General features: G+C 37.3%; 1 protein-coding gene across 2 annotated transcripts in view; it reads right to left on the bottom strand.

The window, feature by feature from the left end:
• The window catches only part of THSD4 (thrombospondin type 1 domain containing 4), a 946,642-nt gene that overhangs the window by 772,233 nt on the left and 160,442 nt on the right, over nucleotides 1-13,967 (bottom strand). For both annotated transcript variants that reach the window (XM_072615569.1, XM_072615563.1), the window contains exon 4: nucleotides 8,112-8,551. In XM_072615569.1, the coding sequence (XP_072471670.1) occupies nucleotides 8,112-8,551 (440 nt within the window). The remainder of the gene's footprint in view (nucleotides 1-8,111; nucleotides 8,552-13,967) is intronic.

Below are 13,967 nucleotides of genomic sequence, written 5' to 3'. Positions count from 1 at the left end.
TTTTCCCAGGGAGAGACTAAATGGAATGATTTGTCTTATGCATATAGTAGGTGCCATTTGAGATGTTTGAAAACCACTGATTCTCTAGAAGAAACTTTCACCTAGGAGAACACAGCATGCAAAAAGGGCTCGGAAACCCAAATATCATTTTAAAATAAGTAATATCATTTAAGATATTATTAATAATAATAATAACTAAAAGCTGCCTTTCATTCACATGGCACTTCATACTTTCTGAGATATTCGTCTTCATTTTCTTGTCTGAATCACCCAATAAACTTAAACAAACTTAAGTTCGGAGGGTTTAAGTGATTCGCCCAGGTCACATGGCTATAGCCCAACATTGGCTTCTGTGCTAATACTAAGGCTTGCTGCAAAAGGGTCCAAAGCAGTGACTAGAAACCAGATCTTTCAACTCCAAATCAGGGTGCTCTGTCCACAAGTAAGGAAATGAGAAAGACATTTAGTAAAAATAAACAAATAACAAATAAATAGATACATAAGTAATCAAACAAACATAAAGAGAAATTGGACAAATAAACACAGAAATGCAGGGACAGACTAAAACAAGGGAAGATATGATTTGCGAAAGTGGATTTTAAGAAATCTTCAGCATGACCACAGAAGATAAAAACTGGTCAAAGACACACACACACACACACACACACACACACACAACACACATACACATACACATACATACACAAAACCAATGCCCGGGATGACGATGAAAGACTTGGAATCCATTTCTTACTGCAACTGGAAGTGGAGTAAGTAAAAATAGTAAGGCTCCAAAATCATGTCTGAAAATTGAGTAGGAACCTGTATCTCCTGGCCTTCTGCTCTGCTCCCCTTAAGTTACATAGTGGTGACAATAAGATAATATTACCAAGTAATAGTGCTCATATTAAGTCTTCCCAAGTAGCTGAGGGGGAGAACAGGAAGGAAGCTCATTACATGAATGACTTTCATGAATTACATGAATTGTCTTCCTTAATAGTCAGTGTCCCTGATTAGTACCATATTTCCTTAAGAACAAAATATTAAGAGTTGCTGGGATGAGGATGGAAGTGAGAAGAGGGAAAGCTGTGTTTTGTTTTTATTTCCTTTTTATCCTTAGCAATGGTGTCATCTACCAAAGCAGAAGTAGAGAATCAGGAGCTACGGATCAACATATATTCTGCTACTTGGGTATCCTTGTACCCTGAGCAGTTCCCCATTGTTGGAACATTCAGATTCTGTTCTATTCTCCTCTACTTGGAAATAGAAGGAAGGAATGGACCAACTCAGTGCTGTTGTCAAATTACCCTGAATATTTAGAATTTCAAAAAAGGCAGGGAGAAACCTGGCTATCACCCTCTGGAATTCATCAACACTTTTGGTGTGATGCAAGACAGAGACCTTGGATCAGACATAATTTAAAGCAATAGTGAATAGATGAAAATACTTGAATGGTGCAAAATAATTGATACAAACCTTTGGGGTAATTTAATCTCTACCAAAGAACTGGTGATATTAATGGGACAGAAGAGATGCATACTGATTTTTGAGGAAGATAGAATACTCAATGATCTTGAGATTAAGAGGGTATAACTACAATTCTTCTGTCATTGTCCTGTGCCTGGAACATAGCAGGAACTTAATTCATGTTGGTAGACTAATTGCTTAAATGCAATAGGGTTAAATTTGCAAGCCCTGTTCTTGTTTGGCACATAAGTGTTTATTAAGGGTACATTGACTTCACTTGACTTAAAGATCAGTTAGTTCTTCCTAAGCATCATGGCTACAATTTGGTAGTTGTTACCAGAGGGCCAATAAGGTCTCTTTAGGTAATATAGGTTCCATGGACTGACTCTAAATATGGGTAAATGAGTGCTAACATATGGATTCTAGCTCAATTATTATTGTTTATACAAAAAAGTAACTTTGCACTACCACAATACAGATGGAAGAACCAACAGTCACAAAACATCAAAGCTGAAAATCTCTAGATTATAATCAACAAACTTGACCCCAAAGATAAGTTTTGAGAAGACATCTTTCCCTGATTCTTTACAGAGATAGGGGTCTATAAGTCTGGAACATTTCATATAATGTTATATTTTTAATGCATTTATTGGTTTTTGATGAATTTTTTTCTCTTTCTCTCAAAAAAAGCTTTTTTGTTATAAAAATATGCTATACTATATATTATATTATGATAATATAACAATAAGTATTATGATAACATGTTCTATTATCAGCCTATAATAATAAATCATGCTTAATACAATGCTATCTTATCATTCTATAACAATAAATAGTATAATATAAAGTTATATTATCATATAGTATATTATACCATCATAATATTTATTGCTATAATATGATAATATAATATGTTATTTTATCATTCTATCACAATAAATCATATTACAATTATATTTATAATGTAATAATGTAAGATCTCTGGGAGTCTGGACAGGGAGAAATATAGGGGAAATGCAGGTAAATATAAAAGCAAACAATATTTCCTCTTAGAGGGCAGGGCCTGTCTTTTGTCTCTTTTTGTATCCCTAAAACTTAGCACAGAACCTGACACATAAGTAGTCTTCAATAAATGTTTATTGATTGATTAATATCAATAAAATCTATTTTTAAATGTATGTAATTGTATTGAAACTATTAATAGATGATAAAATATACAACATCTTTTCTCCCAGCAGACAACCTGCTTTATCAAGATCAAGGTCATGAGGCCTAAGCTCCTCCCACTTCCTTTCACCTCTATTTATAAACTGTTTTTTATTCTCTAGACTCAGCTTCAACTTGACTCCAGATGACATTTGGCTATTTCCAAAAATAAAATCAACTCCACCCTCAAAACACAAGGATTTGTGGTATTCTTTTGTGCTTATGTATGTTCAAAACAATATGCCAAACAAAGAAGAACTTCAAAAATGTTTTGGAAAATGCCAGCAGAATGGAAGTATAAACCTGCCAAGGTGAAGGAGACAGCCCTCGTGGCATCACAGAGTCAGTCTGGAAGAGGCCTTCGAGGTCATCACTTGCAATGCCTTCCTTTGACAAAGAAGGAAACCAAAGCCTACACAGGCTAAATGATGTACCCAAGGGCAAACAGGGGTAAATTTCAGACCTAGGAGGCCAATCCAGGTCCTTTGACCCCAAATTCAGTGCTTTTTCCACCATAGCATACTGCCTCATTAAGAAGTATTTCTGGTGTAATCAGTCTTATTACTTCATAGTTATAGCTTCTAGGCCTGGTACCCTCAAAGAAACTGTAATTTTCTTGAGGGCAGAGCCTAAATATTAGATATTATAAATAAGTTCTAGCTCAGTACTAGAGATAAAATAGGTATTCAATAAAGAGTTGTTAGTTTGAACAGCGGGACAGTTGGAAAGTGCCTGCTAAAATAATTAAATAAAATTTTAAAATTGTATGTCATTGGTTGCCTATAACTTACTGCTTAATTACCACATATCAAGTTGTTCAAAGTCTATAAGCTCTAGGAAGGTAACTTTGGAATATGGATTTAAAGTAGCTTGGGATTAGAGCTTAAGACTTTTGGTCTCTCCATGGTGACACAGCAAATGCTGCTTTAAAAAGCCAGAGAACTCTTGGTTTGGGTGTGTTGTCAAAAGCAGAATTAGAAGCACATTGTGAGTATAATATTCCATATGGTTAGTGTAAGTGGAAGTCACTCTTTTAAGTCACTTTACAATTTGTCTCGATTTCTCCTCTTTACACACAGCTGACACCTTCCCAAACTGCTTGCTTGCCACACCCCAGTAAGTCTCCATGCTCAGCCCTTTTTGCTGACCTCCTTTCTAGGTACTTACAAGGAATGAGGAGGAGGAGGAGGAGGAGGAGGAGGAGGATGACAGCCAGCAATTATACAGCACTTTAAAATTCTGGTGTACTTTACATGTATTATCTCATTTGAGCTTCCCTGCAGCCCTAAGAGGTCGGTGTCATTATTATCACCATTTCAGAGATGAGGAAGGGTCAAGGTAGGGTCATATAGCTAGTAAGTGTCCAAGAAATGATTTGAATTCATGTCTTCTTGACTCGAAGTTCAACCAACACTCTACCCATGGTGCCACTAAACATCCTCAAGTAGACTCCTAACTGCTCTTCAAGCTTTGCATGCTCATTCCGAGTCTACTTCACCTATACCAATTTTTATTAATTCTTTACTGTCCTACTCACATTTGGCTTCTTTAGGAAACTTTCCATGATCTCTATAACATACCTGATGTGTTTTCCTGATTTTTCAATTGTATTGAAACTATTAAGACAACTAGGTAGTATAGTGGAGATAGCACTGGGTCTGGAGTTAGGGAGCCCTCATTTCAATCTCACTTACTGGCCCTGATAACCTTCACAATTCAATTAACTCCTGTCTGCCTCAGTTTCCTCAACTGTAAAATGAGGATAACAATAACATCTACCTCCCAGGGTTGTTATAAAGACCAAATGAGAATTTTTTAAAGTGTTTTGCACATGGTACTTCACTAAAAATAATAAATTCTTTCCTTCCTTCCTATTGTGGTCATCTGTAATATGGATGAATACTCTGACATATGTTGCTGGCTTCTTTGCCTTATATCTTTTTCACTTATTCACAAGAGAACTGACAGTTCCTTGAAAGCAAAAACTGTCTTGCATTCCTTTTGTGCTAAGCACAGTGCCTTGCATGGTGTTAGGCACCTAGCAGATTTCCCATTTTGAAGGAGCTAATCACAACAAACTCACAATAATTTTAGGCACTAAGACCATCCTTTTCAGCTTCGTGATTCCCCAACATCTCATTCTGTCGAAAGACTACCTATCCTTCAAAGCCCACCTCAAATTCTATCTCCTCCTTATCTGATCACCTAGTTCTAGGTGACTACTCTTCCCTCCAATCTCTGAACAAGCACTTTATGCTTCTTTTAAGACACTGATCTCATACTACCATATATTGCATTTACCTGTGTACATATATCAATTGTAATCTTCATGAAAACATGAACTGCATCTTATGATCTTTGTACTATAGCACCTACCTCCTGATAGGCACCCAAGAAATATTGGTTTAATGAATTTCCTTTATCACATGAATAGTTCTGATTCTCCTAAAATATAAGGCATTTTAGTTAGATCATCCAACAGCCTCCATCCCAATCTTCTAACTTCAACCTGGGAGTGAAATAGGCAATGATCCAAAGCATGATGATATTCTCTTTAGGATCACATATGCTCAGCATGTTCCTAGTGAGTGATAAATATAAGCAAATGCTGTCTTCATCAGCCTAGAAAATCAAGGAAACTTGTATAAGCCCCCACACTAATATTTGGATTGTTTCAGCTGGTGCTGTCAAAGTGGAAGAGGATGATTAAAAACTTGCAGTTTCAGAGTAAATAGGAACAGCATCTCCCATTATGAATCAAGAAAAACAATCTCCACTGGCATGAAAATAAGGAGAAAACTGCAAAAAGAAAGGTCTGTGGGGAGCAGGATGAGGTTCACAGTCTCTTCCCTCTACAGTTCTTCTGTATAAAGTGACTTTATTATGATCCTTATCCTCACCTTGGTCTCATTTCACACCACAGACTCCAGGACTGACCATAGGAAGACAGAGCAGACCACTAAGTCAAATAGCATTTATTTAGTCAGCAAGCATTTCTTGAATGATCACTACGTGCTGTCACTGTGCTAAGTGCTAGGCATACCAAAGAAAGGGGGGTGGAAGGGAAAGTCCCTACCCTCAAGGAGCTCACATTCTAATGGGGTGCAGGGCAACATGCAAACACGTATGGACAAATTATATGCGTACGCATACATATACACATGTGTGTACGTATGTATATGCATATTATATACACATATGTATTATGGTAAATTAAACTTAATCTCAGAGTAAAGACTACCATTAAGGGGTAACAAGAAAGGCTTCTTTTGGAAGGTGGGGTTTTTGATGAAACTAAAAGAAGCCAGGGAAGGCAGGAGGCAGAAGAGGAAGGATCAAGAAGATTTCAGGCATGGAGAAACCAGTGAAAAAGTCTAGAACTAGAAGATAGAGGGTCTTATACAAAGAACAATGAGAAAGCCTTTATAATTAAATTAGAGATTATGTAAAGGGGAGTAAAGTACAACAAAACTGGAAAATTAGGAAGGATCCAGGTTATGAAGGGATTTAAAAGCCAAACAAAGTTTATTTTTTTCAAAAAGATCACTTTGAGTGTCAAATGTATAGACTAAATAGACTGAAGTACAATCTGCTCTCCAATGCAATTTAGGTCTTCCTGACTCCAGGCCTGGCACTTTGTCCACTGTACCACCTAGCTGTTCTTAAGGTTCTCATAAATAGTTGTTAATTCCCTCACTTTAATCTAGAAGAAAGCTCTAACCTATATATCAAGTCCATAAGAATTTCCCAATTCTAATGATAATTATCAGAGGCAAACTTCAGCAGAAGTCTTCAGAATCACAGAATGCAGACTTAGAAGGAAGCTCATTGCCTATCTAGGTCCAACCCTTATGTAAAAAAGATTCTTCAGTGTTTTGCATGACTACACTCGTATAACCTCTATCAAACTGTTTGCCTTCTCCATAGAGGGTAGAAAGGAGGAAGGGAGAGAATTTAGAACTCAAAGTTTTAAAAACAAATGTTAAAAACTGTTTTTACATACAACTGGAGGAAAATAAAATACTAAAAAAAAAAAAAAAAAAAAAAGAATCCCCTGTATGGTGTCCCTTCAGTAAAAAGTACTTTAGTGGCAGTAACTGGTTCCTATTTGACTTTCTATTATAATATCTTGGGCATTTTTTTAACCAGACCCATTATTTCTTGGAATAGTGATTATTTTGGTAAAGAATTGCCTCTACCAGTGTATATTAGCAGCTTTTCAACAATTATAGTCTTAAAAGTGACCTAAGGTATTGTAAAGTTAAGTGACTTGCCTAAAGTCATACTAGCAATATGTTTCAGTGACAGAACTTCTCTCCAATTCCAGTTCTCTATCCACTATACCATTGTGCCATGGACATGAGAGATGTTTAACAAGCATATTTGTTGGGGAGAGATGGTTGATACCAGACATTAACCTAGTGACCCAAAGTATAACCTACTCTTGGACTTTAAACAGGAAGGGAAAGAACAGACCTGCTGCCCCTAGAAACTTTTTTTTCAAGCCCTAACAAGAGAAGAATTTGTCTGACTTTTGAAGATTATTTAGAACAAAAGACTAGGGTGGGGTTGGCGGTAACCTTTTCAATGGTCATGAGAATAAATCAAAAGATGAAAAGAGAAATATTAAGGCACAGTTTACAAATCCAAGCAACAGATCAACCTTCATTACAAAATTCTACATACTGAGGCTCATAGCCAGTAGAACAAGTAAAGGATCCAAGATATCCCTGAAGTCTGCTCAAGCCATTTGGGAATAATAAGAACTTGGCACAGTCTTCCCTGAGGAGATACAGTACTAACCACTAATCATGTGTAATCTCTCTCTACACTCTCTGTCTTAGTGAGCTCATCAGTTCCCATGGATTCAATTATCTGTATACAGATGACTCCCAGATCTATATATTCATCCCTACTCCTTTGTCTCTAAGAAACTGTAGCTTCCTTCAAAGATGGCTAACATGTCATCTTCTATAGGAGACCTTTCCTGATTCCCCAGCTGCTAGGGCATCCTCCCTATTACAGACTGTTTCCCCCAAAATAAGTTTCTTGAGGGTAGAAACTATTTCTTTTGTTTCTTTGGCAGTCTCCCTCCTGGCTCATGTTAAGTCCCTTAAAATGCCTCTTGAATGTTGGATGATTGAGAGGAGGAATGGCGTAGTGGTTAGTAATCAGGTCTTAGAGTCAGAAGAGATCTGAAGTCCTCCTGCTTCTGAAACATGTAGTATCACCCTGGACAAGTCCCTTCACCCTCTCAAACTATAAATTGCAGGATACTTGAGGATTTGCATTGATAAAGGGAATTTTCTCGATATCTCTCTATATCAATGAAAACACTGATCTGGAACAAAAAAAAAAATCTATTCCAGAAAGAAATGTTAGTTATTAACCTTTATATTATCAGATTAGTTTAGGGACTGGGTATGGAGGTACAGTACCTTCTTTCTGATTTTGGTTCCCTGCCTCGAGAGTGAGAATGCCGGCTGCCTCTCAAGATCCCTTGGTTTAGATGGCTATCATTCCGGTCCCCAAAACTGTCAGTAGACTGCAGTCCTGCTCTCTGATCCTGGGTTCTATGGAGGGGCACAGAGTTGCGGATGGCAGAGATGACATGGCTAGAGTATGGACTTCCTGAATCTTCACGGAGATGTGCCCAATGGTAGGAGAGAGCCCTTTCTGAAGGTGGGAAAGGAGCCCCAGGCCTATGATAACTTCTCATGCGGTAAGTGCTAGGAAGACAAGGTCGTGTCTGCTCCATCACACCACCACTGCACGTCCTTGAACAAGCTGACCAAGGACCCCAAGCACCCCACACTCCTGGAATGCCCTCATTACTATCTTCCGAAGCATTAGTGGACTCTTCTATCCTCTGAGGAACCTAAAAAGAAAGATGAATAAGTCAGGATAAGTATATCTAATCATTAGAAGAGAAACACAATGTCTTTTTGCTTTCTTAAAAGTCCTATTATTTTTATTGATTTTCTTAAAAAATTTATATTTCCAAAATTTTCCCCAGTGTTCCTTTCCCTTCTCATCCCAGATAGGCCTCCCTATATAAGAAATAATTTTTTAAAAGAAGAGGAAGAAGAGAAAAATAGCAGCAAAACTGATAAATATGTCACAAATACACGAAAATATCTGCAGTGTCACATTTTAGGCCTTTCAGCTCTAAGAAGGGTGGGGTGAGGGTATCAAAGTTCTATATTTCAAAGCTATGGGAAGCCAAAATGCATTATTCAGACTGGTCCGTCTGTATGTATTCAGGTTTAGGGTAATAATATAATGAACTAAAGACTACATTTGGAGTCAAAATATTAAATTCTAACTCTGTATCTATAGGTAACTCAATTTTTCCTTCCCAATCTCAATTTCCTTCTCTGTAAAAAGAGGTCCTAACATTTCCATTGCATTCCTCCTAGGGTTGCTGTGGAAGAAGTACTTTGCAAACCTTAAGAGTTTGCAAGATCTGAGTCCAAATTCTAACTTAGACACAAGTTCCTAATGTGTTACCCTGGGCAAGCCACTTAAACTTTTGTAGCCTCAGTTTTTTCCATCTGTAATATGTGTGTGTATGTGTGTATGTTTTTATATATGCGTACTCTATATGTGTGATACATGTATGGGGGTGGGGTGTGTATGTATGTGTATATATGTACATGTGTGTGTATATATATATATATGTATCAGAGTACAAACCTTAAAATGTTATATAAATGCTAGCTATCACCATTATTGTTACCTAAATAAAGGTGTTATGAATACATCTCTGGAACTAGGTTCAAATTTTGCATAGAACCAGGGATAGAAATTTTATTTTTTGTTAACAACCAGAGTTTTAAAAGATTCAATTAACTCACTTTTGTGAATTTACAGAGCATTATTTTACTGAGGAGCTGAAAGCCTGTTCCAAGTCACTCTCTGGTTGTTCTTGAGTTGAACTGTTTGATTGCATTTGTCCTCCCAGGATAAGAGAGCATGGAGATTATAATCCCTATTTTGCACATCAAAACAATAAATAAATGAATAAATAAATGAAACTGAGAAGGAATGGAAACTCAAGATCACAAAATAAATGAGGGATGGATCCAAGCCTTGAACGGGGTCTCTTGGAACCCAGCCTAAGATTTTCTCTGGGAGACACTCTGTCTCCACCTAAAGCCACATGGCTGGGTTTTTAAAAACTACCTCCTTTGGACTGCATTCCATTTGTGGAATTGTGGCCAATATACAAGATTGTATGTCATGCTAAGTAAATGAAGACAAAGAAAGTGACAAAAAGAGGTGGGACAGATCAGAAAACCTAGCAGCGCACTAGGAAAACAGTCAAGTCACATAATCTTAGCATTAGGAGGGACCTCAGATGCCATCTAGTCCAAACCTTACCTTGAAAAACAAAAAGAATCACTTCTACAAGATAAGCGTTACATGGTCATTGAGCCTATGTTGGAAGAGCTGCAGTAATTGGGGAACTCCTCCAGCTCACCTTGGGGATAGCCCTAATTGATAGGGTGGCTCTCTTTATATCGAACTTCTTACAACTCCTAATTGTATTCTCTGGAGTCAAAAAGAACAAGTCCATTCTCTCTCCCATACCCATCCTAGTCAACCATTTTAAGAATGAATGAATCAATGAATAAATAAAAAAGCATTTGTTGAGCATACATTATACCCAAACACTGTACTAAATACTAGGCATAGAAACACAAAAGCAAAGACAGTATGTGCCTTTGAGGAGTTTACTTTCTAAAATCAAAATGGCATACACAGGAAAAAGGTATTGAGATATAGTAATGTCAGAAGAAGCCAATGTTCTTTCCATAGTCTTGGAAATCCACTGCTTAAAATTTTATCTACTAGTCAGAGTCTAGTTCTCTGCTAGCAGGGGTGGTGTCCTCACACCAAGAATTCCCAAAATTGATGAAACCACAGATCTTTGATGTATTTGAATACTATGTGCTAGGTTCTGCAGATGTAATTAAATAGGCCCTACTATTACTACTGAACAAAGTATGTCAGTCAAAGGATGACACACTCCATTCAGTAGTTGTAGTAGCAGTAGCAGTAGTAGTAGTAGTAGTAGTAGTAGTAGTAGTAGTAGTAGTAGTAGTAGTAGCTGTAGTTGCCATAGCAGTAACTGTAGTTATAGTAATAGCAGTAGTAGAGGTAGTGGTAGTAGTAGCAGTAGCAGTAGTAGTAGCAGTAGTAGTAGCAGTAGTAGTAATAATAGTAGCAGTAGCAGTAGTAGCAGTAGTAGTAGTAGTAGTAGTAATAGTAGCAGTAGTAGTAGCAGTAGCAGTAGTAGTAGTAGTAGTAGTAGTAGCAGTAGTAGTAATAATAGTAGCAGTAGCAGTAGCAGTAGCAGTAGTAGCCGTGGTGGTGGAGGTGGTGGAGGTGGTGGTGGTTGTTATTGTAGCAGCACACATTTACATAACACTTTAAGATTTGCAAAATGGTTTAGATACATTGTTTCATTCAAGCCTCAGCATAACACTGTAATGTAAGAGCTATTGTCATCTTCATTTCACAGATGAGGAAATGGAGTCAGGGACCTACTTCAGGTCTTCCTGACTGAAACCAGAACTCTATCTACTTCTCCACTTCTTGAACTACATTTTCCCATCTTAAAGAAATAGAGAAAAATATTGCCTCAGTGGCAATTTTTTAAAAAACTAATTCAATACTTGTCTTCCACTTTCCTGATATTCTCTTTTTGTACCTGTGGTTGAATTAGTTCAGTGGATTAAAGAATTGTCAAGTTCATGGAAACTTCCAGTGCCTTCCCTCTGTGATTACCTGCTATTTACACCACATAGACCTCATGTATACATAGCTATTTTTTATGGCGTTGCATCAGAATGTGAACTCAGAGGCAAAGACACTTTTTGCCCTTTGATGTATCTACAGGCTTTAGCACAGTGCCTGGCACATAATAAGAGCTTAATAAAATGCTTGTTGATTGATTAACTTCTTATGTGAGCTAATGAGCTTAGTGGAAATAACTTTGGTCTAGGAATCAGAATCTATTATTAGCCTTACCAATTCTTGGCTGTGTGACGTTGGGTAAATCATAGAACTTCTGTGAATCTGTTTCCTTCTCTGTTAATGGATATAATATCTGTTTGGACTACTGAACAGAGCTGTCATAAAGATTAGTTGAGGGAAAAAAAGTATGGGAAAAGGTTGTTGGGTTTTATTCATTGTAAGGCACTATATCGATATAATGCATTATTTTTTATCATTCCACAACTGTAGATTACGTCCCCTCACCCAGATCAGCCATCTCACAATGTGCTCTTTGGTCACATTCAGACAAGTTAAAAGTATATAGGAGAGTCAGCCTAAATATATTCAATGGTACTAATGGAAAAACAACTCAAGGCATATGCCCTCCTGTCAGTAGGTCAGTAGTAAGCTGTTTTTAGGGGCAGCTAGGTGGTACAGTAGATAGAGTGCCAGGCCTAGAATCAAGAAGACCTGAGTTCCAATGCAGCCTCAATCACTTACTAGATGTGTTATCTTGGGCAAGTCACTTAATTCAGTTTGCCTCAGTTTTCTCAGATGTAAAAATGAGCTAGAGAAGGAAATGGCAAACCACTTCAGTATCTTTGCCAAGAAAACCCCAAATTGGGTCATAAAGAATCAGACACGACTAAACAAAAACAACAGTGACATTCGTAGACATGAAGAACAACATCCTTCTCATGCTATGGAACTGCTACAAAAGAAAAAGTAAAAGAAAAAATAAAACAAATAGAATTTGACACAAAAAACCCTCCTTGTTTGGTAATTTAACAAAATGAGAAAGGGGCTTAGACATCCTTGCATACAGAAATATATCAACTGAAATAGTTCTCTCTACCTTGGTTTCAGTTTTATCATATTACTTCATTTATACCACTTGTTGGTAAATATATAGGCTAGAGCAGAGCTTTTTAAGCTTTTTCCATTTATGACTTCTTTTCAAGTTTCAGTAGTGTTCATTGGCATTGCATGGGCTGAGGGCATGTACAAAAGTTGCATATTCTGTGTTCAGAACCAGGCAGAAAACTCCAGAGGTATGTTTTGAACCTAGGTTCTCTGAATCCAGAGCCAATGTTCCTTTCATAGCCTTGGAAAAAAATATTTAAAATTTTATCTACTAGTCGGAGTCCAGTTTCTATTGGCAGAAGTGGTAACCCCAAGCCAGGGATTCCCCAAATTGATGAAACCACAGATCTTTGATGTATTTGAATACTATGTGCTAGGTGCTGCAGATATAATGAAACAAACCCACTACTACTATTAGACAGGGTGTTTCAGCCTATGCTACCTTCTTTCCCATGGCATCACTCATCATCCCAAGAACTTATTCCTTATATACGCTGTTTTTCTTTTAGAAAGTAAGCTCCTTTATATTCTACTAGTCAATGCCAGAAGCAAAACTAGAACTCAGGTCTCCTCTCTCTTCTGACCAACATGCTTTTCATCATACCCTGTGATGAATTAGATATTTAGCCAGGGGACCAGATGTGCAAGAAAATGTTTTCAATGTATTCATTTAGTGTGTGACCAATCTCTTTCCCTTTTTTTTTTTTTTTTTTTTTGGCAATTTACTAATGCAGAACTTTATCCGTTGTCATTCTGTAACTGTGGACTTTCATTCCATCAGTGTTCAATTTCTCAAATTTCCAAAGAAGCCTCAATGGCATAGATAGTCTAACGTGACAATAAAGGTTTCCAACGTTCATTCTTCAAATCAGAGTATTCAAATCTTCACCATTCCTTCCTAGTAGGCACTGTATCATTTCTAATCAGTTGGTTAGGTTAATAAAGTGAATTAGTCTACAATTCTACAATTCTAATCCTAAAACTTCTTGAGCTGGTGGCTTCCTGCCTAGTTCAAAGTGCTTCTGTTCTAGGAACGTCAAAGTCATCCACCTTTTTGATGTTAAATTGTTTCTCCATCTGTCCCACACATTTAGCATGAATGTGAGGTATGGTTTGATGTTATACAAAGATGCCTTCCCACCATCTGCTGCTGTACTACTTCTTCGGTGGAGAAGTCACTAGCATACTGAATTCCATGACTGCAGAGATAGACACATCATCTCCTTTAAGTGTCTTTAAGATGGGTCAACAAGCATTTAAGTGTTTGCTATGTGTCAGGCACTGTGCTAAGCTCTGTGAACGCAAAGAAAGGCAAAAACAGTCCATGAACCTCAAAGAGCTCACATTCTAATGGAGAAGACAACGTGCAAACAACTATGTACACACTGGATAGATAGATAGAGAGATAGATAGATAGATAGATAGAT

The sequence above is a fragment of the Notamacropus eugenii genome, chromosome 1 (assembly GCF_028372415.1).
Source record: "Notamacropus eugenii isolate mMacEug1 chromosome 1, mMacEug1.pri_v2, whole genome shotgun sequence".
Lineage (NCBI taxonomy): Eukaryota > Metazoa > Chordata > Mammalia > Diprotodontia > Macropodidae > Notamacropus > Notamacropus eugenii.
This window is presented reverse-complemented; position numbering and strand designations above follow the sequence as displayed.